Source organism: Podarcis vaucheri, assembly GCF_965113315.1.
Source record: "Podarcis vaucheri genome assembly, chromosome: 8".
In the NCBI taxonomy this organism is placed as follows: Eukaryota; Metazoa; Chordata; class Lepidosauria; order Squamata; family Lacertidae; genus Podarcis; species Podarcis vaucheri.
In genome coordinates, this window is record NC_138766.1 from 57,765,601 (window position 1) to 57,793,243 (window position 27,643).

The window sequence follows — 27,643 nt, forward strand, 5'->3', positions numbered from 1 at the left end:
GAATGTGTGAACTACTCTGTGACTACCACTCATTAGCTATAAAGTCTACCTTATTTGAACTGTTTCAGTAGGTTTCACAAAGCTGATAATATTGAAAGTGCTACATATGTGAACTAGTGGTTGGTAGAAATGAAACATATGTTGGTAACAATAAACATAACTCTTCATTTTATTGTGTAATGGATAATGATCCTGAATTACCTGCTTCTGATTAGCTGAGCAATAATGCAATTCTAAGTTCAAAGCCAAAAATAATAATAATAAATCAACTGGTAGACCTTTTTTGTATTGTATAAAGAAGTTGCTATAGAGGACTGCAATTTGTAGCTTTAAAGGTTGTAGGGAACTGTGACTAAGTTGCTTCCATCCAAGTATGGTGTGGAGTATCCCCTGCATGGAAGGCAAAGTACACTACTGTATCAGTGCCTGACAGACTTCTGCATGTTTTATGAGCATGTCCTTGAATCACTAATACATGCAAAAGTAACATTTCCATAATTAGTAAAGTGATGCAACATGTCGGGCACCACTGCTTTTGCTTTATAGAAAGTTTGTGCTGAGTTATGGAATCTTTGAGGGATAAGAGTTGATATTTCCATTCTGGGTTGCCTTAAGAGAAAAAGAGATGAACAAATCTTTCTTCTGTGAGAATGGTACAGCTCTCACAGCCCTTCCTTCCTGATGGAACACCATGCACAGGCATATTGTTGCAGCTCTTTTTACCTGAGCTAGGAGGAGCGTCATATGAATTTCCTTGATCCACTGCATGTACAGAGCACACACACAGACACAAATGCAGGATCTTACCACATTCATTCCCATTGCAGCATTGGGCTGAGATGGGACTTGTCTTCCCAGCCAGGAAACTGCCACTATTTCCCTGTAAATGGTGTGATGGAGAGAGGAGAGGAAGCTTCCATCCCACAAGTTGCAAAAAGCCACAGCAATATTCAGCTGGTGCTTCCTCCAAAAGCCTGTTAGGGAGGGAAACTTCTCTCAGTGGAGAAAAGAAGGGTTCTTCTTTTATTATTATTATTTCGTTTCCTTTAGCATAACTTGCAGAAAGGAAGCCATATAGCCTTTCTTTCCTATGCTCCATTGAATAAAGAAGATGGTATTTTTTCCTCTCACCATGAGTTGAGGTTTTGCAAAAGAGACAGCTGGGGGGGGACTAATGGGAGGGAGACAAACCACCACTTTTCCTCATGGGTGCATCAAATAAAGAAGGTGGCTTTTATTGCCTTTCCTCAGTCATCCCCACCAGAGGTAACGGAGCAGCGAGGTCCAGATTTTGGTTTTTTTGAAAGCCTCAACTCAGAGCAAAGCGACATTTTCTTTTCCTAAGAGTTGGGCTTTTCACTCTGCTGTGCTAGCAGCAGTATCTCCTTGCTGTTTCCTGTAAAAATTGAAGAAGGGACACTATCCCTTGTTTTCTTCACAGAGAAAAAAGGGAGTGTGGTCTCTCTCCATTCCTGACAGACTTCGCAGAAAGCAACTGTGAGGTACTGCTGTGCTTTAGGAAAAGCAAAGACATAGAAGTCCAAGTTTCAGGAGGAAAAGTACCTTTTACTTTCCTCCCGGGAGAGCCAAGGAGAAAAGGAGAGGTATTCCCCCACTTGCCCGCCAAGCAGGGCTTTGGGTGGAAGCACAGGTGTTTGCCAGATGAGGGAGAGGTATTTGCAAGTGGATTTATCGAACTTTGCCATCCTTGCAGCTTCTCTTTCCCTCCCTCCCTCCACATCCTTCCAAGAGGTAGCTGTGTAAATCTAGTCTATTGCAGAAAAACCAGCAAAGACCAAGAGATGTATCAATTAGTCTTGTGTATAATATATGTATAACACTTTTTAAGTGTTCAACATTGTTTACATGATTATCTGGTTGTAGTCCTTACAGCCTGCTACCCTTGTTTCACCTTCAAACTATTTTGTACTTTTTCTATAGCATTCCCTATATCATTTCACCCAATTTCCTGTCCCTGAATCCAGTCCCTATTGGCTTCCCTGTTGTTTCACCCAACTCTGCAAAGAAAGTAGTTTGGATCCAGAGCACTTCCTCCAGCCCTCTTGGCTACTCTAGGGAGTTCCCGATGACAAATTCTATAGTGCAGCCAATCCCAGTGGGGCTCTCTGTCAGCAAGTACTAGCTGATTAGGGCTGACAGGGAGCCTTGCTTGCAAAGGAATAATCTGGATCTCATTTTAAACTCCCGTTGTTTCTTTGTAGCCACGTCTGTACCTCTTCACATGTGATGTCACCTGTGAGGTCAGATGTGAGCCAAGTGGCCGAGGTTTGTGGGAAAGGCCTTGCTGGCCAACCTGCACCCCAGGCCTGGCCTGATTAGGCCCACAGGCCAGAGGTTCCCCACTGCTGCTCTAGCTACTACGCTACGCCAGTCAGTGCAAAGTGTGTGAGATGGGCACACTTCATCAGACACACAGTCCTCATCTCTAGCTGTCACACCAAGTCTTTTAGTTAAATATAACATCAGACATACCTGTTTTTCCTTTGATGATTTCAAATGTTGTCTGACCTGCAGTTCCAGAGACAAAAATTAAAGTAATCTTCTTCAGTGAATTGTTTGTTTACCTTGCTTGCTTGTAAAGTTCAATTCATTACAATTATTTTTTAAAAATTGTAATGAATTGTTTTTTAAATTGTTTTATAATAATGAGCTAACTTGGTTTTTTTGTAATTAACGTAAATACCCTTTTGAGCTTTGTTTTAGGGAAGTTGATGCTATAATTTTGTTGTTGTTTGCATCCATCTGCCTGGAGAGACAATGGAAGTGCAACACGGGGTGGGGTGGGGTGTTAAAGTCAAACCATTTGAGAGTTAGTGTTTGCTGTGACTGTAGAGACCAATAAGGGAGATATAAGCATTGGCACCACCGCCTGAGGCTGCTGCCACCTTAGCATGGGTGGGTGATTTCTTTATACTTCTGCACTGAGGGGCGTACGGCTGCCTGCACCCTCCAGCAGAGCAGTTTAACAAAGCCCCCACCTGGCCTGGGGGGGCGGCTTGATCAGCTGAAAAGCCCCCTTGGCAGAAGGACTTGAGTGGCTGTTATTTCACCTGAATGTACAGCCAGGTGAAACAGCCTCGTGGTCTGGCCCTCATACCGGTACTGGGTGATGTTTTGATACATATTGAGACCCTTCATTTTGTTTACTGTCATGTGCATTTTTAAATTTGGTTCCTGGACACTTTGGGACTAAAGGCATTGCATTAGCTGTCAGGATGGCAACTCAGTTTGCCATTAGGCACACAACATCCCATTTAGCTTTTCTTCATCTATGCTAAAGTTAACAGTGGCAAGAGCTGTGGCAAAGCCCAAAGAGTAACATACTCTTTGAGCTCAAATCAATATGCTAGCTGTGGTCAAGTGTCTCTCTTGACATACAGGTAGGAGGTTTTCTTGATTTAGCTAAGAGTCGATACAGATCTATATTCACCAGTATATGCTGTGGGGGCAGGGCATGTGTGCTTTGCAGGTCCCTTCTCACTGTTAAATATGTTGCTTTGGTGGCCATGCTTTTAATGCTCACCAAACTGCTGCAAACTCAGTCAGCTTGTCTGTACTATGTGACCTAGCTTCCTTTTTATGCTGCTGTTGTAAATCTCTACTCTACCTACCAGTGCACCAATAATAACCACTCTTGTTTCATCTTCACCCCCATATAGATTCAGCCCATCATTGAACTAATCCTTTGCAGTGTCATAAAACAAGCTCAGTATAGGAACATCTGTGAATCACTTTACCACAAATAGGATAACTAAAAAGGAAAACTATCTGGATAGGTGTCAGTGGGATTTGGGAGCTATCTGCCAAATATATACACATATATACAAATATATATACAAATATACATGTCTTACCATGTAGTCATAATGGGCTGAATTTAGTGACCTTGATATAAAATTGTATTTTCAATGTCTTGTGACTTGAAAAGCTTGTATGTACACCAGCATATAAGGGTTTATGAAACAGAAATAAACCCTGATTAAAATAGTACTAAAATAGTCCATAACTTGCTTTGCAAAGATGGTCAAACAGCATTATTTATATGACACCCTATAACAAGCATTCTGTGGGTTGCTTGCAATGTAAGTATAGCATGAATGCAAAAAGTAAAGGGAACTGTGTTGGCCTATAAGAAAACTTTTTAAAATCTACCTTAAACAACACCTTCATTAGGCCAACAGAAAATGTACACAAGTGTGTTCTTGTGAGAGTTCTCTAGAACTCTTCATCAAGCTAGAATAGATGGTAAACCAAGTTGGGGTGGCGATAGAAGAAAAATCTGAAGCCACTCTGAAGATTGAATCTGGGAGGAGGCAGTGGACAATCCAATGGCTAGCTGCACATTTCAGGTTCTACCAAGGTCCTCTAGGGCAGAGAAACATATAACTGTCAACAGATGTATCTATTCGTAGGGGAAACACACACTTTTTTGGTAGTTGGAAAATAGGAATAAAGAGAAATTACATAGTTTTTATATTAGGTAGTGTGCAAGGTTAAAAATCAGTAGAAATCGTTACTTTACCAGCAGTTGGAGAGGGTGTGGCAAGAGCGGTTTTTATACTCTGACCAGATGCAGGCTTGATGGCTTCACCCTAGCCAACATTTTTCTTCCCCCGGCCTCTGTTCTGTTCACGGTCTAGCCTGATCAAGAGTTTTGGACAACTATAAAGCTCTATATTTTCCCTAGGACAGGACAAAGAGAGCCTTGAACCTGGAAGCATCTACACACATAGAAAGCATGTGTTACACCTGCTATGGTTCTTTCCCACCAAGGTCTCCCCACCCTGGGGTGGCAGCGGCTAGAAACATCACAACTTGTGAATGGAGTAAAAAGAAGAGATGATCTCTCAAACTTTATTCCAACTGTGGAATGAGAAAATGGTTGAGCTTTATTCCATCTGTAGAGGAAGAATATGGCTCTCTTTGCATAAAGAAGAACAAGTTGATTTGCTTCCAACCTTATCTGCATGTGAACAAGGAATAGGTAGATTAAGAGGCTTGTTTGGAGGGGTAATATAATCAAGACAGGAATGTTTAAGGTTCAACTGAGATAGATTTGATTAGGGTTACAGGCATATAACCATTTCTGAAGAGTTCTGGGGGCAGACGTGAGGTGCGTGGACAAATATATATAGATTGTTAGAAGCATCAGTATTTCCTCCTTATGAGGTTGTGTATAAAACATTTGAAATTTCTACTAGCTGGTTAATAACATCACCATTTTATCTGTCACAACTTTGTAAATAGCCCCATAGAGACGCTTTTAACTAGCTGGGAGTGGAGGGATAACGCCCTGGTGCTCTTCCAGGAGCCCACGACATTTCAGTAAAGGGCATGAAGAAGAGGGGTTCCATTCGGTGGCAGGCAGCCTGCTTGGTTTGTTGGGCACAAAAAAGGGATGCCAGCAGCTCACACACCATGCAGTTTGTTGTTGCCTGGGATTACCAGGCAAGTGCTTAAATACAAGACTGAACTATTTTGGTGCGGGATTCCTAATACAAAATATCACATCTTAATACCCTGTTAACCAAATGTACTATGACCCCTTGTAGTTATATCCATATCTGATTTTGTAGAATTCTCATACACACAGGGAGAAAGTTTGTCATAAATTTATATCATAACAACATTCACACACCCTTGCCACACTTGGTTGAGCACACTTTTCCTTTAGGTTTGCTTTACTCTTTTAAGTCTTGGTGCAAATTTCATCATTCCTGTGGATTTTTGTGTATGGTTATAACTTGGACATTTGGGCTGCTTTTTGAAGGATTGGTTCAAGCACTGGCTAGCAAATGTGGTAAGTGATTTCACAGCACTTGATCTCAGATCCTTTCGCTGTTACCTTTCCCTGCATAGTAACTACTTTCAAGTCTTGGCTTGGGCTTTTCTATTTTCATTTTCCAGATTGTTGTTGCTTGCTTTTTGCATTTGAGTCTGTTGTAAATTTTATACATTGCTGTGCATTCTTTTCAGTGATCGGCTGGCTTCAGCACTGGTTTCCAGCCATGATAATGTGTATCAATCTTTTGAGTAAGCAGTTAGGGCAATTATGGAGTGAATGGGCATTATTTACCCAGGAATTGATTATATAGAATCATAATTGACTCTTATCATGTTGAGGAAGGTGGTGCATATTAATGATACAAAATAAATGCTACCTTTCTGGATGAATGCTGAGTGTTAAGAGCATAATTGCTGTAGATGCCATGAACAGGGAACTGAATCTTATATTTCTTGTTAATGCTCTATAAAACAAACTTCTCCCTGCATTTGTTTGTTCCTGGATGTTGGGATACCTTTCATGTGAGGAAAGGCTAAAGAACTTGGATCTTTGATTTTTTGGAAATTGATAATTAAGGAAGGATGTGATTAGATAAGGGAAAGAAACTTTTCTTTCCCTCTCAGCTTGGAATCTCACTATGAGGTTTATTGGCAGTTAGTTCAGGACAGTCAAAACGAAGACTTTCACACAAGTTTTGTGAAGAGAAGCTTATTGTAATACTATGGTGTGGCAACAAATGTAAAGATTTTCTAGTCCTAGATTCAAAAATTTCCATTTGACTGCCAATGGGAGTGTTCACCTGTAATATGCTTGCTGATTTAGAGATCTTTCCATTTAGGTTCTTGTTTGTTTGAGTTGAGTGGTAGCTGCATGGTGATATTTGATTGTGATTCAGTTCTATGGTTTTGTCCGCATTTTACAGCCTTATAAGCTATAGACAACATAGTTATCATTCATGCCACAGCTGCCTGTTCACTAGCAGCTGTTTGGTCTCCAGCATAGCTCAGCTGGTTCTTTTTTGAAAGGTTTTGGACCTATCAAACTTCAGTATCTGAACTGGTCATTAATAAGAGTAAGTAAGGTGTTCCAGGTACAGTATTATTGTTTATTAAACTTACTAGTCACTTTGCACAGGCATCACAAAGTGACTTAAAATACACAATGCAACATATGAAAAACAAGAAAAGTAAAAGTGAAGCACCATATGTGGTAACCAAACCATAGGAACAATTCCACCATCCCCTAGCCTAGATCTGACTACAGTGGTTAGCCTCCAAAGGAAATTTATACACCACCAGCTGTTGCAAGGGGGGGGGGATTAACACTCAGGTGTCTGGGAGAAAAGAAATGTATTTACCTGGTGCCAAAAAGATGCTGGTGTTGAGCCTGCAGCCAGAATCTAGGCAGAATCAGCAACTAACTGCTTTTGCATTTCAAGTCTCCTATTACAGACTGTATCAAGTGTTGTAATATTAATGTATGGGTGAAAGTTGTGAACTTAGCTAGAATTGTAGACAGTGACACAAACAAGCTTGTACATTGTCCAGATCCATTTGTTTCATCAGACAGCAGTGTTGAGGCTGCACTACTACTTAAACTGGGTTTCAATGTATGTGCTTCATCATAGATGACTCCACTTTTTTCTGTGTAAAGACAATTCCCCCCCCCCAAACTTCTCTAATAACTTGGTGCTGTATTTAGCATAGTGATTCTTCTGTATGGAAACTGCTTTGGTTGCCCTGTATGATTACATCTTTCAGGAGAGAGACAAGGGAAATGTTTCTTGACCACCTGTGGCTTTTCAAGTTGCTGCAGTTGCATCGTTTGAAAAAGTTTTTTAAAAGCCTGAGCATAAGCATTTTGTTTAAAATCAGAAATGTAGCTGTTCCAAAATGAGACCAGGGAATGATTAAAATGATCTATTTCATTGGGTCTACTCTTAAGCATTTGGATCCAATCCATAAGACTGTGCTTGCACATGGTAATTTCCCAAGGCTTCGGCTTACGTCACAGTTTTCTTTACTTTTTAATGGCGGAGGTAAAGTATAAGTTCTTGTTTCTTAGCAGCAGATATTTCAGATGTGGTTAGCATGAATGTCAAAAGATAATTGATACTTTCTATAGCCATATTTCATACAGAAATATTATTTAGTACTTGGTTTGTACCAAAGAATATTTGTTGTATAATCCATATCGGGGAAAAGTGCTCCTGGGCAACTTAGCTGAGCTGTTAGTGTTTTGATGTTTAGGGTTTCATCATATGTAGTGTTTCTTTCATAATGAGTAGTATGAAATGCGAAATTATGCTTAATGCTTCTGTTTTGCATGTCAGAAAACGAATGAAGCAGCCATGCATTAACAACCACAGCCCAGTGCAAAGCCTCCAGCTTACTGTTGTGACCTCTGCCCCTTTGTATCCTGTGACACTCAGCTTGTCTTTGTGCTCAAGTTTATTCCTGATGGATATGTTTCCCTCCCAATCACATATGTGGTGCTCTTGTAGAGAGAACAGATAAATTATTTTCAGCTGCAGCCCTGCCAAGCTTGAAAAATGAATGTTCGTTGTGTGCACAAGAGGAGCTTGTTTGAGCAGGGCCCTCTATAGCATGGCAAGGACAGAGGGAAATCTCAGTAGTCTTCTACAATGTGAAAAACATAGGCTTTCAGATCCTTTTTAAATGCAGGAGAGGTAGGAAATTGCCAGATGATTTAGTTAATGAGTGACAAATGCAGGAAATGTACGAAAACTTTGTCCAATAATGAAAGTAATAAGTTGTGCTTGGTGCTTTTTCAGGACCTTGGGATGTAGCTATTAGCCTTGCCTCTTGAATTGTCCCCTAGCTTAGTGTCAACTTTATACGACATTGTAATTGCTGTGAGATTTTGATGTTGGTTGGCAGCAATATAGCTTTTTCTGTCCCCACACTCCATTTTGTTCTGGTCATTTTGACATAACTGTTGCATATTTATTGGAACAGTAGCTTGAAATAGATAGAAATAAGGTTTATTTCACTGCTCACTTTCTTCTTGAGAAATACTGCAATTGTAAAATACTTTGGAGTTTAAACATATGTATTCTGAATGTTTAACATTCCTGTGAAGGTTTTGAAAACAATCCCTGACACAGTTTTAATGTCTCCCTTGACCTCCTGGTAGCTTGTGTTACCAAATCATTTTAATATTGTAATCAATTTAGCATTGTTCTTTACTGATGAGCTTTCTGGCTCTATAGCCTAGTTTTAAAAGCTCACCACACTTTTCTACATTTCTCAGTGCACTGAAGTGTAAGGGCTTCTAACTTACTTAAAATGTTGATATTTCTAATTTGGCATTATTTCTAATTATTTTTTAAATTTAATTTAACTGTTTTGATTTTGGGGGATTGTTAAACTTTGGGTGGTATTCAGCTACCACATCCCAGCAGGACAAGTATTACCACTTGCACAACATGAGTCTCCTTTGTTCTTGCTCCATGCCGTCCCTCAGATCTGCTCTGAAGGGTTGGGGCAAACCCTAGAAAAAAAATTAAGTGTGTACAGAGGGAGAAGAGGGAGCAAAGTTCCATAGTGCAAGCAGAAATACTTGTGTTGACAGAATTGCTTACTTAGCACTACATTTAATATGATCCCTAGTTTTCTCCTGGAGTCAAAAGATAATGATTAATAGTATTTCCTGTTTAGAGCTGTGGGTTAAGGTTAATTGACATTGGGGTACCAGGTTTTTGGGGCCTGTGGGTACATGTGTGCACACAATCTTCCATTGGCTGCAGTGGAATGCTTCTTTCAAACATAATTTCAGTGAGTGGAGGGGCAGCTATGAGTACCAGGGGCAGCTTCTTTGGGCACATGAGCAGCTGTAGGTGCGACATTGGCAACCCCTTACAACAGGCATAGGCAAACTCCAGCCCTCCAGATGTCTGGGACTACAGTTCCCATCATCCCTGACCACGGGTCCTGTTAGCTAGGGATGATGGGAATTGTAGTCCCAAAACAGCTGGAGGGCTAGAGTTTGCCTATGCCTGCCTTACAAGAATATGGTGTATGTGTAATACAGTCTCATAAATAGCCACTTGTCTGGCAAGCTTTGTCTAGTAAGAGTTGCCTTCAGGTGACTTAACAAGTTCCCATTCTCCTTCATATCAGGCTTTCTGTTGTCCTGCAAAGGGACACATTCTGGGGTTTTCACACTGGGGTTTACTTGGCTTAGTAGACCATCAAGCATCCTATTGTGTTCTCAAGCAATCTGTGCATTTGGCAATGCTCTATCCCATTGAGAGAAATAGAATATAGTGCCTACAAGCTGCCAGAATGCCATTCTAAGGGGGAAGCAGAAAGGGGAAGATACTTGGGAAATCTAGGGCACATGTATATATGGTACTTATTTTCTTATATTATTATTCTACCTTTATGCCATCGTGGAACCCAAGGTGGTGTAAATGTGGTTCCCAAACTGACTCCCACCCAGGTCACCTGACCAGACATAGACCTCCTTAGCTCCAGCAAAACAGTGCCTCATGGTACCTTAAATTGAGCCCAGAAACAAAGTGGGGACCAGTGCAAATAGAAAACAATGGGAGTAATGTGTGGCTAATGCCTAACCTTATGTGACCTAGAAGGGTGTGTTTGTGTTTGTGTGTGTTACTTCAAGAGGCAAGGCCTACTCAGTGGTGATAACCCAGCCAGGGAATTCCCTCCCTGTTGAGATTTGACTGTCACTCCCATTATCTTTATTCAGGCAGTTGCTTAAGACCTATTTGTTCTGGCAGGCCTTTGGAGCATAATGGGGGTGGCATTGTTTGTTTAAATTAATGCTGATTGTTACATGATTTTGTACATTTATTTTGTTTTGTACCCAGTGCTCTTGTGAGAAGTATTGTTGACATCTGTCTTGAGAGACAATAGTGCACCTCTGGGGGTGAAGTCACACCACTGCTTTAGGAGCACCGAAGTGCAAGCCTGAACAGTGTGCATGGAGTTCCTGGGCTGCCCAGACAACAACAAAACCCCTCTCAGCTTTTCCAAAGGAAAGCAGAGCAATACATTTGGCACTAGCTTGGCTGCAGAAGTTGCCAGAAGGAGGTGTACAAGGCACCATCCAAGCATCATAGGGACTCCACTCCAAATTTGTATAGGGCTTTCCCCTTAGCCTTTTATTCTCCCGAAGATATCCCGCAATGTAGTGGATGTTTTCTCCTCCTAGATGGGTTACTTTCCCAGGTTGATGAGCCCCAGCTGCCCCTAACTTCCCTCTACAGCATGTGCACAAACTGCCTTTTTGACAGTTGGAACAGCCATTGGCCTTGTCCGCTCAATCTGCTGGAGACTGTCTTCTCATGCAAGGGAAGTCCCTAACTCACCAAAGGTTTAAAACCCATCGACTACCCTCACTTGGTTTAGCTGGCCAGTCAAAGCTCTTTCCTCCAGCAACCCCAGCCAACAACTGTGTGGCAGAATATCATATTTTAGGGTAAGACTTCCCATCATTTGGAGATGAAGCCAGTGATTTAGAGGCCCAGAAGCATTTGCACCAGAGGATCCTGCTGTGCCAATGCTTCTCCAGCCTGAGAAGATTGTTTTGTCTTGTGACTTCAGCTCAGTAACCCTAGTGCAGTCTTCCCCAACCTAGTGACCTCCAGCTGCTTTGAGCTACAGCTTCCATCATGCTGCTTGGGGGGCAGCATTAGAAACTCAGATATATAAGCAAGGCACCAAATGGAACCTTAAAGCCAAGTTACAGTTGCCAAAACAGAATGACTAATTGCCATTTTTTGGCAAGACAGCTCTAAAGTTTTAGTTTTCAAATGATGATTGATTATCAGTTAAATACCAGACTACTTCAGATGACAACCTTAAGTTAGGTTAAGAACTTTGAGAACTTAAAGAAGAAAAGTCATTTGACCCAGGGACAGTCCACATACCGGTATATATTGGCCTATTCCTACCTCTTTTCCCTAATGGTGACACAGATCATTCATAGTGTGAGAATATTTTTCACAACTGTGAACAGGGCAGTGGCATGGGGTATGTGAAGACAAGCTACAACAGTTAACTATAACATTGTTCACCGCTCCTGCTCAGGTTGCACAGAAAACACATTTTAGTTCCTGAAATTCATTCCGATTGTGCAAGTGGGCTAGGCTACTGTAATGTGCTGTATGTGGAGCTACCTTTTTGCCTGGTTTGTGCAAAATGCCGGATCGCCCACGGGCAAGCACGCTCACGGGAGTGTGCACCCCCGTGCACATGCGCTCCCGCCCACCACACTTTCCCCACTGGCTTTTGGACTCATGGTGGCGGGGGGGGGCATTGCTGCTCACATGGTCAGTCCCCACGCGGAGTTAAACCGGCGCACCATGCACCGGCGCTCTGCACGGGGACTGACTTCCAGGACGCAACCACGGCTTGCTATTGGCTGCAGAAGCTAAACCAGTGCTCCGCGACTGACCGAGTGGGCGGCAAGGGCCGGGGGCCAGTTTAACGACCCCCTCAGGCCGTATCCGGCCCGCGGACTGTAGTTTGACAACCCCTGATGTAGTTGCTAGGGTGCTTATTACACTAGTGTTCAAAGATCTGCACCGGCTGCCTGTTAACCACTGAGCCAGGTTCAAGAACTCAATAATTAGTGAGAGTTAACTCTGAAACTATAGTAAAGTTACAAAATAAATAGTTTCTGCATTTTTATGTATTCAGGTATTTGAGAGAAGCTATTTGCTAACATGCTAGGTATGTTAAGTGCAAGTTTTTACAGACATATATCATTTTAACTGATTTTCATAGTTATAAGGAAACGATGAATTTTGAAAATGTCAGTACGGAAATTTCACCAGCTGTTATAAAGACAAGATGGACTAGTGGCTTTTTTTAAAAAAACAAAAACCTCTTTTCTGTCTTTTTCAGAAAAATAAATGGATAAGTCTCTGTTTTAGTTAGCTAAAGGATAAGTTGATTCGTAGCACATTTTTTTTTAGAAAGTTAAAAAGGGTTAGAAGTTTGCTGCTTAAGATGCGTTGCTGTTAACAGTCTACACATTGTACAAGTTATAACAATATTTTTTAAATAGTATGTATCTCTTCAGCGCACTAAGGTTAACAAACAAACAGGCTATTGCAGACAATTCCATGGAGCTCAAGCTGAATGCTGTTTAAGAATGTGTCAGGTTGTCTTGTATAAGGGCCACAATTCTGGATCTACTTAAATCAACTTTAGCTAAATGAAAACACTTGTGTTTTATCCCCCGCTCCTTTCAGCAAATAGTGTAGAAGATAGGCCTTTAAATATTATGTATCCGAGAGTCTTGGACCAGTCAGTTCTCCCAGATGTTTAAGCATCTGTGTAAACCCATTATCTCGTTCAATTTTGTGTTCGCTGTTTAAAACCAGAGTAACACAAGACTGGGGGTTACTTTTGCCGTTAAAAATATGCAGTTGTCTTTAAATGGGAAGACAATGATATAAATCTTTTTCACTTTTATTTCAGGCAGTCTGAACATACATACGTACATAGTATTAATTTTTTGCAGCCAGATTTTAAGGGGGGGAAATAGTTGTAAATAGAATACACACTTCCATCATGCTTAAATGGTAAGCATGAGCTCTCAGATACTTCAAAGTGCAAAAAATCACATTTTCTTATCTAAACTTTATGCCTCCTTTGGGATGTTTGAATTTGGTATAGATCCATGCAATTTCGTACTCACTATTTTTCCTCTGTGTGTAGTGTTTACTTCAGGTGGCCACTTAAATATTTTATTTGTTTAGAACATTTACACTTCACATACTAATTGAAGTTATTGCAGTGGCTTACAAGATATCTGAATACAGTAAAACAAGTGAGTTATTAGGGATGGGCAAAGATGTACACATGTCCTCAAGGCCAAACTACATATGATATTGATCATGGTGGTTCCCCTCAAGTGCAGGGTTTTTCTTGCAGAAGTGGCCAGCTGTCTGGATTTGAACCTGGGTGTGAGAGTTGGGTGGCTTTAGGCCTTTGTACCTTGTTGTGAACCCTATCTAGATCATCTCCCCATCACTCTTGGCTCTTGGTGTTTCTGCAGTAAAAATTATGTTTAGACGTGCAAGCAACATGATTAACATCATGTGTAGGTTGGCTCTCCGATGTTCCAGCTGATACCCTGCTTCCCATGACTGTTTACTACAATTTTTTTATATCCGTCCTTTCAGGGTACAAATCCTTCCAATCCCCTTTACATGTAACATTAAATTGCATTGGAAAAAATCCACAATAAACAATACTGTAATAGCTTCTTTCCCACAGGACAGTTGGTGGTAGAAAGATGTGTGAATGTCTACTCAAGTGTCCCACAGGGTCCAGTAGGGCTTTCTCCCAGGAAGCTAAGTAGAGAATTGCAGCCACAATGTCAGGGGTAGGTCGGGGAGAAAATGGTCTGGTGGATCAGCAAGATACTAGTCTGTAACAGAGTGGGACATCTTCACCCAGGCTACTACTTCTGCTATGTCTTGCGGTTTCTGGCTCCAGATGGAAGAGACACTGGAAGCAAAGGTGTTGACAAGTTTCCCCCAGATGTTACAAAGACTTATTACCACACATGCTTCAGCATTGTACATAGACCTGTATAGACAGCCCCCATTATGCTTTTTTCTTGCCTTAAAGGTATTGGGGGGCAGTGGCATATATACATGTGCAAATGCAAATGTGCAAATATATACATGTTCAAATGCACACGGCTGGATAGCTGGGGCCAGTAACAATTCCCAGAAGAATTTTACTGAAATTTTATTGAAGTTACTCTTAAATTTATTAAATAATTAGATTATCACATACATAAATTCTGGTCTCTTCACATTTTCAAACTTCCCCTTCTCCTGTTACTGATAGTTTTTCTTATTTGTGTATGTACTATGACCTGATTCTGTTTCTGAGCCCAATTTAAAGTTCAAGTTAAAGCTCTAAACAGCTTGGGACCCAGAGAATCTTTGAAATTACTCTCCCAAAGATTACCCAAACCTCTTTGGAAGCCTGCTGTGGGTGCTGCTGCTGAATAAAGTGAGACAGGTAACTTAAGTACCTGGGAGAACCTTCCCAGAGAGGCTTGTCTCATACCAGCTTTGTGATCTTTCTGTTCACCCAGGCCTGTTAAATAGTTTAGGTCAGGGTAGCCAACATGGTGCCCTGTAGATGTTGTTCAACTACAACCCTAATTAGACCCAGGCAGTGTGGACAATGGTCAGGGTTGGTAGGAATTGCAGTCAACACATCTGGAGAACACCACATTGCTTACTCCAGTTTAGGTAATCTTGGACCCCATATTTTAAATTTGATTTTAATTTTAATTTTGGGGGTTCGGCAAGATATGGGTTCTTGTATTTACGCAGTCTTCTACCACTTTTAATATTTTTAAAAACATGTATTTTGTAAGCTGTCTAGAGAATGGTATGCTAGGGGGTATAGTAAATAAATTCTTTAGTTTCTTGTACTGATCCATGTTCTCATACTTATCAGTTGAGCTCCGCATTTGTTTAGACTCTGTTCAGTATGCAGTTCCAGAGGTTAGCTTTCAGAGAGAGATGAAAGCCAGGAGGCAATACTTGGCTCTTATTTGCAAGACTTTAAAGAAAATCTACAAGCCATGATGTATAAACTTAAATAGGACAAAGATAAAGGAAAAAATATTCATTATTGGATTCAAACACTGCATGTTGATTCTTTGTGATTCTATATATTGAACTGTCTGGCTGGACTGAGAACTGGGGATAAAGCATAAGGTTGGGTCTTGCCAGTGTGGTGTAGTGGTTAAGAGCGGTAGTCTCGTAATCTGGTGAACCGGGTTCGCTTCCCCGCTCCTCCACCTGCAGCTGCTGGGTGACCTTGGGCCAGTCACACTTCCTTGAAGTCTCTCAGCCCCACTCACCTCACAGAGTGTTTGTTGTGGGGGAGGAAGGGAAAGGAGATTGTTAGCCGCTTTGAGACTCCTTAGGGCAGTGATAAAGCGGGATATCAAATCCAAACTTTTCTTCTTCTCTTCCTGAATAGTTGCTGAATGGCTTTGCTCAGTATCACCACACAGCCTATAGAGAATATAAAAAAATTCATTCCAGTAGCACCTTAAAGACCAACTAAGTTAGTTCTTGGTATGAGTTTTCGTGTGCATGCACACTTCTTCAGATACACACTGTGTCTTTAAGGTGCTACTGGAAGGATTTTTTTTATTTTGACTATGGCAGACCAACACGGCTACCTATCTGTCCCTGTAGAGAATGTTATTCATAGGTTTGAAGAGTATTGTACGTAAATATACAAACAGTGCCCAACTCGATAATGCTGATTACACTGGAAATCCCACCCCAGGAGTGCCACTAAATCCTGCATTTGCTTTTCTTATAGAAAACAATGTATGCTTACCTCGTTCCAAAATCTTTCGTTGTTATCTATTAGCTTTTAAACTGGTGATGGTTTTGTAATATTTGATTATAGATTGTGCTGTATTTGTTTGCTTTTCATAATTTGTTACCTATTTTTGACCTGTGTTTTAAAGAGATGTAGGTACGAAATATCAAGTTTAGGTTAGTATTTCCAGCAGATACAAGTCAACAACCTCTGAAAGCTCTCAAGTGGGTTTTGAAGACAACAGTCATCTCCTGTTCTTAATCACTCTCCTCTAGAGGTTCCACTTTGCTCGCATGGCTTATAGGTCTATCACTTTCTGTTATCCACAAATCTGTCTTTTTAAAGCCATCTAAGCTGTGCTTCTGAATACCATAAAACTCAGCATTTATATAGCACTTTGAATGTTATAAAGTGCTTCATAAACATTATTCAGTAATCCTTGCAGTATCTCTGTAAGAGAGGTCACTATAACTATACAAGTGAGACATGTAATAAAATGTTGCTTTGTATTCCCACCCTAGGAAAACTCGTGTTCTAGTCAGGCTGGAGCCCTTTGGTGCTGTTCAGGGCTTTTGGGGTGTGGAGGTGGGGAAAGGGAAAAGGACCCACACTTCTAGGCCTTCCCCAGCTGTCCTTTGTAATGCTTGATAGCTCAGGTTTGGGGCTAACTGCCAGTCCCAAACCTGAGCATTCACCCTCTCCCTCCCTCCTCCATTTCCCTAGAAGCTAGAGGTCCACTTCCTTCCTTTATCTGAGATCCCAGGAGAACCGCCAAGCAGTCTGCTCAGTCTTCCTCTTTCACATCAGGGTCCAAACGAGCATCTGGAATGACATTTATTTCCAGTTGGGCTGGGCAATGTTTGCTTTCCGACATCGTAATATATCGCCAGCTAAACCTCGCTGATGTAGTATGATGTCAGAAAGAAGGAAAGAAGGTGGGGAGGAAGAAAGCAGTTGCTGGCCATACAGATAATCGGTGTCACCCTGCACAGCTTCTGCCGCTTCCAGGTGAGGCCAGGTGGGCGGCGCTACCCTAGGCAGAGTGCATCAGCTGGGGCACCACATGGCATGGCACGGCACCTCATGCAAACGTGGAGCCCCGGAGCACTGCCAGCATCCCCAGAGCTGCCAGTCACAGCTCACCCCGTCAATAGCCCCTTGCTGCGCAAGCTGCGGCTCCTGGGAGCCACCATTCCGCTCAGCAGTGGGGGCACTAAGAAAACATGTTCTGCTCAGGCTCTGTTCTGCTCAGCGATCAGTGCAAGAAGGAAGGGAGGAGGCAGCCCACCAGCTCTCATGTCGCCAGAGAAATAAGTGAAGGCGCTGGCTGTAAGGCAGGCAAGCCACATTTGCATCTCAGCCTACAAAGGTTGGTGGCTGGGCTGCGGAGGAAGGGAGTGGGTGAGCAACAGGTGGCCGGAGTGAAGTGTCAGGAGCGAGCGGGAATTCGTGATTGCCTTCTCCAGAATTCTGAAATCTCTCACAATTTCAACTTTAAACTGGTTTCAGGCAATATTTATATCCCCCGGCTTTAATTTTCAGTTTGTTGGTTCTTTTTAGTGGGTATTTCTTTAAATGGCGGGTTTTCCTTATCTGTGGGTTTATCTGTTTTATGCTGTGTTGTTAATGGCTTCCTTAGGCCTAGGTGGTGTTGAGGTGATAAAACCGGCAACTAAATTGTACCTCTTCAGGTTGTGGGCTGGAATTTATTTAGTTAGGAAAGTTATTCTCTCGTTCTAGTTATTCTATCATTCAACACTGGACTCCAAGTCAGGTTGCAAGTGTATAAATATAATATATCATAACACACAAGAGGCGCACATAAAGCCAGTATTCAAATCAGTTAAAAATCATAAAACTAGCAAATGCCATGGATCAGCTTTCAACTGATGCCCTAAGGATAACACTGTTTCCAGCAGCCATGTTTGTGAGAGAAGGACAATCCCCTTTAGGATCACCACCTCTGAGAGAGACTGTTCTCGTATCACCACATAATACACCAGCTCTGATGTAAGAGGTTGCTTTGAGTAAATAAAGTTAAAGCTTTGAAGCTGCAAAGCTTGCCCAATATTGCACTTGCAGTTGTTACCCATTCATTGCTACTAATGAGCTTATGATAAAGAAAAGTTTCTCAAGGTAAAGTCCACAGCACTGAATTTTTCACCTCAGTCAGTATTGTACCATTAATTTCAGAAGGTTTTTTTTAAAAATACGCAATTAGCTTTTTATTTGCTTGCTTGTTCTTTTTTAAAAAACAGCATTCAGTGAAACTTGATTACTTGTTTTAAACATTTCTACATTGGTTACTCGTAATTACCCCCATTTTTGCCAGGGAGTTCAGAAATTACGTTCTTCATTTTAAAAATTGTTTGCAGAATAAACTAGTCTGATTCCTGGGTGCCATCTTCCCTGTCCCCATAAGCATATTGGCTGTATATGTCTTCTATGACCGTAACAATTCTTTATTAAATAATCAAATAATCTGGTACTAATCAGGAAGTTTCCCGTTCGAATTTCACTACTGCCACGAACTTGCTAGGTAGCTTTGGGCAAGCCATATGTTCTCAGCCTTGGTTACCTTGTCTGCAATATGGCAGATAATACTGACTTAGCTTTACAGGGTTGTTGTAAGGATTATGTCTATGGTAATACAAGTAAACACTTGAAAGCAGTAGCTGGTATCCAGTGTCCTCCGTATGCTAGCACAAGATCTATTACATTAGTGGGTGGTTGAGCTTTAACAGAGGAATCCAGTGCAGCACTTGCACTAGTGGAAACTCGCCGTGCAACAGATTGTGCAGTCCATTGTGCCACAGAGTTACCAACAACTTCTTTATGCATTCTGGTGTGCATCAGTGTTCTGCTGGTGCAACCTTTTCACCAGCAGAGCCAATGTATTCATAGAATCTTGTGAGTTGGAAGGGACCCAAGGGTCACCTAGTCCAACCCCCTGCAATGCAGGAATCTCAGCTAAAGCATCCATGACAGATGGCCACCCAACCTCTGCTTAAAAACCACTGAGGAGGAAGGAGAGTCCACCACCTCTTGTGGGAGTCTGTTCCACTGTCGAACAGCTCTTACTGTCAGAAAGTTTTTCCATATGTTTAATCATAATCTCCTTTCTTCTAACTTGAATATTGTTTGGTGACTTAACTTAGTGCTTCATTGGATACAAATGTTAAGAATTAAGCCTGAATGTTGCATTAATACAGAACTCAATATCTTGTTTGCAACTTCATTGCGTATCAAGTGTGCCTTATAATTTATTTAAATGTGTAGTTAGTTAACTGAGCAACAGGATTTTGTGACTACTAGAAGAAATTAACCTTAAGAGCTAGGCATATAACTGACTTAGCTTATTGTAGTTCTTGCTGCTGCTTGCTCACTCATCTGATTACTCTGCTCAGGGGAATAAGGTTAAGGACATGCTGTTGGTAAGTAGAGCATTTTCAGGGTTTTAGTTCAGCAGATGGGCTGTTTGGCTATATTCATACATTTGACTGCCTGCTGTGGCAGCTGCCTCAGCTGCCTGTTGTGTTCTTTTGTTCTGTTCTATCCAGGAATGGAACACAAGGAAGTGTAGTGAATGGATTAATTTAAGGTTACTGTTTCCTGGCTTTCTAGTTTCTTATCATAATCAAGCTTCATATGAGTTTTTTTTAATGAAATATTAAAAGCTCAGGATTTGTAAAGGCTTCATTTAGAATTGCAGAAAGCTGTAGTGTGTTTAAATACAACTTGTGTTTTTACTTTCAACCTGATTTTTAAAAATTCTTTCTCTTCTTTTTTTTTAGGACTCGTAACACGAATTTGCCTGACACTCTGTGGTCCAAAAGAATTAAGGAAATATGGAATGACATGAAGGCGATTAGTTGAGGATTAAAGGCTTTGAAGACAAACACCTCAGTGAGGTGAAGCACGAACTAGTATTCTAGTTGTGGCTGTGAGACGCTGCGTGCTGGAACAAAGATGGCAGATCCAGGAATGATGAGCCTGTTTGGAGAAGATGGGAATATTTTCAGTGAAGGACTGGAGGGCTTGGGTGAATGTGGATACCCCGAAAATGCAGTAAACGCTATGGGGCAACAAATGCCTATTGATCAAGGATTTGCCTCATTGCAATCACCCCTTCACCATCCTCCTAACAGTCAAAATCAAGCAAAGTTGACCCACTTTGATCATTATAATCAGTATGAACAGCAGAAAATGCATCTGATGGATCAGCCCAACAGAATGATGAGTAATGCCCCAGGGAATGGTATAGCATCTCCTCACTCACAGTATCATAATCCTCCAGTTCCTCACGGTGGGAGTACCGGTAGCCAAATGGGTGTCTATCCTGGTATGCAGAATGAAAGGCATGCACAACCCTTTGTAGATGGTAGTTCTATCTGGGGGCCAAGGGCAGTTCAAGTGCCAGACCAGATAAGAGCACCATACCAGCAGCAGCAACCACCACCCACTCAGCCGCCGCCACCAGCACCATCAGGACCACCTGGACAGGGACATCCTCAGCACATGCAGCCAATGGGAAATTATATGGCTCGTGGTGACTTTTCAATGCAACAGCATGGTCAGCCACAACAGCAGAGGATAAACCAGTTTTCTCAAAGCCAGGAAGGTCTTAATCAGGGAAATCCTTTCATTGCCACCTCAGGACCTGGCCACATGTCTCATGTGCCCCAACAGAATCCAAGCATGGGCCCTTCTTTACGACATTCAGTGCAGCAATTTCATCACCACCCTCCCACTGCTCTCCATGGAGAATCAGTAGCCCATGGTCCCAGATTCTCCCCTAACCCTCCTCAGCAGGGTGCTGTTAGGCCACAAACACTTAATTTTAGTTCTCGGAGCCAGACAGTACCTTCACCTACTATAAACAACTCAGGGCAGTATTCTCGTTATCCTTACAGTAACCTTAATCAGGGATTAGTAAACAATACAGGGATGAATCAGAATTTAGGCCTTACAAATAACACTCCAATGAATCAGTCTGTACCTAGGTACCCAAATGCCGTAGGGTTTCCATCTAACAGTGGTCAAGGACTAATGCACCAGCAGCCCCTTCACCCTAGTGGCTCACTTAACCAAATGAACACACAAACTATGCACCCTTCACAGCCTCAGGGAACCTATGCTTCTCCACCTCCCATGTCACCCATGAAAGCAATGAGTAATCCAGCAGGTACACCTCCACCACAGGTTAGGCCTGGTAGTGCTGGAATACCAATGGAAGTTGGCAGTTATCCAAATATGCCCCATCCTCAGCCATCTCACCAGCCGCCTGGTGCCATGGGAATTGGACAGAGGAGTATGGGCCCTCGGAATATACAACAGAATCGGCCGTTCATGGGCATGTCTTCAGCCCCACGGGAAATGGGGGGCCACATGAGACCAAATGGCTGTCCAGGTGTTGGCCTTGCTGATCCACAAGCAATACAAGAACGATTAATATCTGGCCAGCAGCATCCCAGTCAGTCATCTTTTCAGCAGCAGATGCCAACCTGTCCTCCCATGCCACCTCACCCAGGCATTCACCACCAGTCTTCACCACCACCACATCCTCACCATCAGCCTTGGGCGCAGCTTCACCAGTCACCGCAGAACACACCACAAAAAGTGCCTGTCCTTCAGGTAGGTAACATGCTATTGAAAGTGTAATTATCTTCAGGTATTTTTATTTTAAGCAGTTTTATATTGATCCTTTTCTATATTTATGGATATATGGCTATCCTGTTTTGCTTGTGGTAACTAAATTAGATAGCTATCATCTCCAAATGACTTCACTCTCTCTGTTAGTTGATTTGTTAGTGTTTTTAAGAATCAGTTCTTTTTTATTTTCTTAAAGATTATTTTATGCTGCACTCTATCCTGGTATCAGTAATGATGGAGGGTGGGATATAAATAATTTTAAATAAATAAAATTAATGTATTCACTGAAATGCTTTGGTTCTAAATAGAATCTTTGGAACCCTCTTTGGGGCTAATTGCTTCATGTTTAAAAATGTATCTTAAATTGGGGCCCTGTAATTAAATATAATTATATTTTTCTGGAAACCAAGGAAAAGTCAAGGTGAAGGAATAGTTAGATGTTCCCCTGGAAATAAGTTTACAGTACAATTGGAGAACAATAGATATGGTATTTCCTGTTGACTGCATGTTAATTTTAGTGTAAGAGAGATGGCAAGACCAGGTCTCAGGTTTGGGAAAAAGGTTTGTCTTGGATTAGAGAAATGATTTATTTGTTTGCTCCCTCTTTCTTCCAGTAATAGCAAAGGTTTAACACTCTGACCGTATTTTTCTCACTGTTAATAATGAAGTAGAAACAAAACTGAGCAAACTGTCATTTTACCCTTCTGTCTGGAATGGATATGAAAGGACATTAGTGCTTGCTTAAAATAAAATTGCTGTGGTCAGAATCTGGGCTGTCAGTGGAGTTTTTGTTTAATCTCATATATAGAAAACACACAAAAGAAGGGGCAATATGATAAACCAATTTTACCCCCTTCATATTCTAAAAGCTGCACTGTAGTCATTATTACTTGTCTGATTTTTGCTTTGTTTGTGATACAATAAGGAATAAAAAAGGTTCTCTTACAGACATGTATGCCATCTTTTGGGATTTTCAAGAGTAGCAAACATTTCCTGCTTGTGAGATTAATAATTGAAAAAGTTCCGAACAGTTTGTGCTCTGACCACTCAGACTGTAAAATGTCTTAGGTGCTTTGAACTTTTTCTTGGTAGGATAGTTTTTTTCTTTTCTTACTGTATTACTGAGGACTAATGTGCTGAAAAGTTCAGTTTATTGCAGTTTTAATCAACAAAGACAGCTATATTCAGAACTGATTTTCACAAAAACGGCCAAAGATGTATTAAATGCAAAGTCTCATGAGAATAACACTTTCTACTAGAGATGGAAACTTTTATGTAGCTGCAGAAACTTGTCTTTTGAAATCAAGATAGAAGGTCATTGACCTTTGTATGAATTGAAATGAATGACCTGTGGACATGAAAGATACGGTGTGTGTTTTGTATAAATGGAATGGAAATATTTTTAGTAAGCTTCTGCTGAAGGACCACCAATTTGTTTTATTCCAATTATAGTTTTCAGACTTAGAGACCAAATTGTCGATTAATTCTATACTTTGGGTTAAAAAATCACTCATTTTACAAGTTAAATATAGCAATTTCATCCATCAGTTGACTGTCTAGTTTACTTCGTTCAAATGTGCCACCAGACATTGTGAAATATGTAGAGGTTGGTGGATTTGAAACATGCTCCCCCCGGCATTTGATGGCCTTGGCAGATAAATTCTGTATCAGCGTGGGCTAGGGACTACATAAAACGGCTCACACCACACCCTTTAATTCACTATGGTCTTTTGGTGGTGGTGGTCAGCATGCCGGACATCTTGCTATCATTTTATCCTGTTTCCAACTGAGGTCAGCAATGCATTCATCAGTGAAAGGCCTATAACGGTGATAAATCACATATCGTCATACAAAACTGCCAGGCACATTTCCATTGCTTTGAGTTCTTTTGCTGTGAAAGAGAAATAAAAGCCAGGTTTCATTCCACCATGTTGCAAAATTTCTAAGCAGGCACATAGGATTGTGTGGATTCATTGATAAAATAAATATAATATTAACTGTTGTAAATTCAAATTATAGAGTTTAATTTCTGTAATGAAGACATTCATAAAAATGTGAATTGAAAAATTTCCCTTTTCACAGATTATTCAAATTTTCATTGGAAAAAATTCAGTTTGCACAGGATGGGGAACCTCTGGCTCTTTGGATGCTATGGGATTCTTAACTTCTACCAGTTTCAACCAGCATGGCCGGGGTCTGGGATGGTGGGAGTTTTAGTTAGATGACTTTTAGAGGACTACTATAGAGATAAATAGGCACTGCTCTGGTGGGAAGGTAAACGGTGTTTCCGTGCGCTGCTCTGGTTCGCCAGAAGCAGCTTAGTCATACTGGCCACATGACCCAGAAGCTGTACGCCTGCTCCCTCGGCCAATAAAGCAAGATGAGCGCCACCACCCCAGAGTCGTCTGCGACTGGACCTAACGGTCAGGGGTCCCTTTACCTTTACTATAGAGTGATCTAATTTTGCATGCTTATTTTACTTGTATTTAGTAAACAAAAGCTGCCAAGTTTTGAAGCTGCCAAGCTTGCCCAGTATTGTATTTGAAATTGGTATTTCTTCATTAATGATAGGTGACTTCAGTTACCCTCACATGGGCTGGCTACACATGTGTTCCAATCACAACAAAAATGTAAACATTTCTGGATTCTCGTAAGGGATTATGCTCTGAAACAGTTGGCCATGGAACTGGTCAGAGGGCTGGTGACCCTGAATTTAATCTTAAGTGGTGCCCAGGATGTAGCGTGAGGTGTAGTGTTAAAAAGGAAGGTGAAAGGCAAAGTCAAAAGGGTCAAATTTCCCAAATGCTTAGGAGTTGTTTAAAACCCCACAATATTAGAAGTTCAGCTAGAATCTACACTGTAGATAAAGAAAGATAACCACCAGGGCCAAGAGGATGCCAGCGTGGTCAACCGTGTGTCTGCTTCAAGTAACACTTAGCTGAATAGTAGGGCTGGCAATAACTGGTTTTCAACATCGCAATATATCACCAACTAAACATAGGAATATACTAATATATCACAATGTCTGAAATAAGGATGTAGCTATGTAGAGGCATCGCCTGGCTTCACGGTTTTTCCAGCATCATTATTTTTGTGTAGTGCATATGTGCTTGTGCGCCTGTGCACACACACACCATGTCTTGCAGGTTTACCTTGTGGGATTCAGTACACCATACTCACATTGGCCATAACGGCTTCCTCAACATCCAGCAAGGTTTAAGTGTCCTCTACCTCAACTTTTGATGCCTGAAGGGGCTCTCCAACAGTAACCTCACCTTACTATGGTAGTACAGTCGTGCCTTGGTTGTTGAACACCTTGGTACTCAGATGTTTTGGCTCCCAAACGCTGCAAACCCAGAAGTGCGTGTTTCGGTTTGCGAACTTTTTTCGGAAACTGAACATCCGATGCGGCTTCCGTGGCTTCCGATTGACTGCAGGAAGCTCCTGCAGCCAACCAGAAGCCAAACCTTGGTTTTCGAACCATTTCGGGAGTCAAACAGACTCCCGGAACTGATTAAGTTTGACAACCAAGATATGACTGTAGTTAATATTATTAGTGCTGCCTGTCCTTGGGACATGTAGGCAGTAATCAGCCAGTTTACAGTGGGAATGTCTTTTCTGTAAGGATGAGGGCATACACTGGAAACATGTTTATCATCAGTACACAGGCAGTTTTGTGGAAGATCTTATAAACTGTGGATTTACCTACTTTGAAGATGGTGTTGAGAGCCAGTTAGCCTACTGTCAGGTTGGGGTGGTGGTTGCTCGTGAGTAACCAGGCAGGACTCCGACCTGTCTTTTACAGGTTTTATTGGTACAAACTATTGACAGTGCAGAACCCCACAATTCATGTCCGTCTTAGTCACTTGCAGAATCCTGGAGCGGCCCCTTCTGGTTTCTTCCCCAACATAAGAACTTAGACACCCCAGATCTCCGCCTCCCCTCCTTACGTTTCACCCCTCTGCACAAGATGGACGACAGAAATGGCATGTCTGTTTCCTGGCCGGCCAGGCTAGGTGACTCACTTGGGCTCTCAGTAGCATCTTCGAGCCCTCCCCTCGCTTGGCTACCCCCTCCCCCCTCTGCTCCACTGGAGGTGTGGCTTTCCCCACCGCTGGATGAGGTGCTGCTCCTCAGCAGCTTCGGAGGCTCTCTGTATTCACCTGCCCCCCTCCCCTGTTCCGATGGGAGTCCCCTGACACCTACATTTAAGTCCTCCTTGTGTAGGATCAACATGAGTCTTCTTCCAGGACACTGCATTATCTTAGGTTGTGCTTGACATTCGGAAACGCCTTCTGAATGTGCATCGTTCTCAGGAGGATCCATTTCCGCATGGACTTGCCAACTTCAGCTGAGACTGTAGCAATCGCAACAATCACCCTTGCAACCTCCAGTGCACGTTGTAATCAGAAACCTCAAAGAAATGGGTTGTAGCTAGCAAGAAGTTCTCTTTCTGAGCAGAGGATGGTGTCAACTTCTCTAAAACAACCTCTGAACATTGGACTGCATGAAGGTACATATGGACTGCATGTGGATATCCATCTTCTCTTCCATTTCATTTGCTAGGACTTGAGCATCTGCCACCCTTTTGTCACAGTTTGGTGTAGGTTCTTTTTAGATGTGTAAGTCTATGCTATTTCTAAGATAGTGTTTCATTATGTGAACAGGTTATGGGGATTGTGCCAAAAGTTTCATGGAAAGGGTAAATTTTTGAGGAGGGATCTGAAGCAAGCAAGGTCTTGTTAAATCATTGGCAACTAATCTTTTACCATCCATTTATTATTGGACTCCCAACAGCATTGCTAATGGTCAGGAAAGTGAGTGTCTTAGTCTAACAATGCCTAGTGGGTCATAGGTTAGCCATATGTCAAAACATATGCAAATTAAAATTAATCTCTTCATCCAAGAATTGGAAAATAGGCAATGAGCAGTATTTTTTTTAAAAAAGGGATGTTACTAATTTCTTTCCCAGATTAACTGGAAGAGCACACTATTAAAGTGATAATTGTTAAGTAAATAGAAGAACAAGCTTTTATGAAGTTGAAGGTAGGAGTAAACAGACATCTTTTACTTTGAGGGAAGTCTTAGTAAAGAGCACTTCCTCCAAATATCTGCATTTGTGATATTTAATATTCACAAATAACCTGAAATCAGGAGTGAGATGTGAGTTAGCCAATTTGAGTGTGACATCAAGTTATTCAGGATAGTGACAGGTTTGGAAGGACTTGAACCCTAATAGGCAGATTAAAAATATGTTAAATAAAATAAAGGATTTTTCCAAACTGAGTGAATTGCACCTACATAACAGTAAAGTTCAATGTAAATAAATAGAGTGTAAATAAGTGAGACATGTTATTTAGGCAATACTGATATGCTCTCATATCCTGTGGAGCTAGATGGCTGTTGTTGGTGGTTTGCTGAACTTAATTCCTGATTTCTCCACTGGAATATACACATGGAATCTATAAACCTGTCATTTCATTTTATAAGCACCCAACTGGGTTGTGTTCAGACTGTATTTTGGGAAACATTGGCCTCTACATTCTTCAGTGAGAAGATAAGTAATGGAGGATACACTTCTTTGAAATTTAGCTTTCTATTCATTACCTAACTTTCTGTGCAATATGCAGGCAAAGGGAAGTATGAAGTATGTTTTAGGAAATGTTCTCAGTTCATGTGGGGTGATGGCAAGCTACAACAGGTTAGGTCAGAACTCTGCATGAAATGAGTGCCACACCCCAAAATCATCTGCATCACTGTTGTGCAGGGTTCTTTGACAGGCAAGTTGATGTGAAAAGGCAGAAAGCTTGAGCACTGC

The 27,643-nt window shown here is 41.5% G+C and overlaps 1 protein-coding gene across 7 annotated transcripts in view; it reads left to right on the plus strand.

Annotated features, from left to right (window-relative positions):
• The window catches only part of CHD7 (chromodomain helicase DNA binding protein 7), a 134,832-nt gene that overhangs the window by 11,766 nt on the left and 95,423 nt on the right, over positions 1-27,643 (plus strand). For all 7 annotated transcript variants that reach the window (XM_082233713.1, XM_082233719.1, XM_082233718.1 and 4 more), the window contains one exon: positions 19,968-21,807. In XM_082233713.1, coding sequence (XP_082089839.1) covers positions 20,143-21,807 — 1,665 coding nt within the window. In that variant the 5' untranslated portion in view covers positions 19,968-20,142. The remainder of the gene's footprint in view (positions 1-19,967; positions 21,808-27,643) is intronic.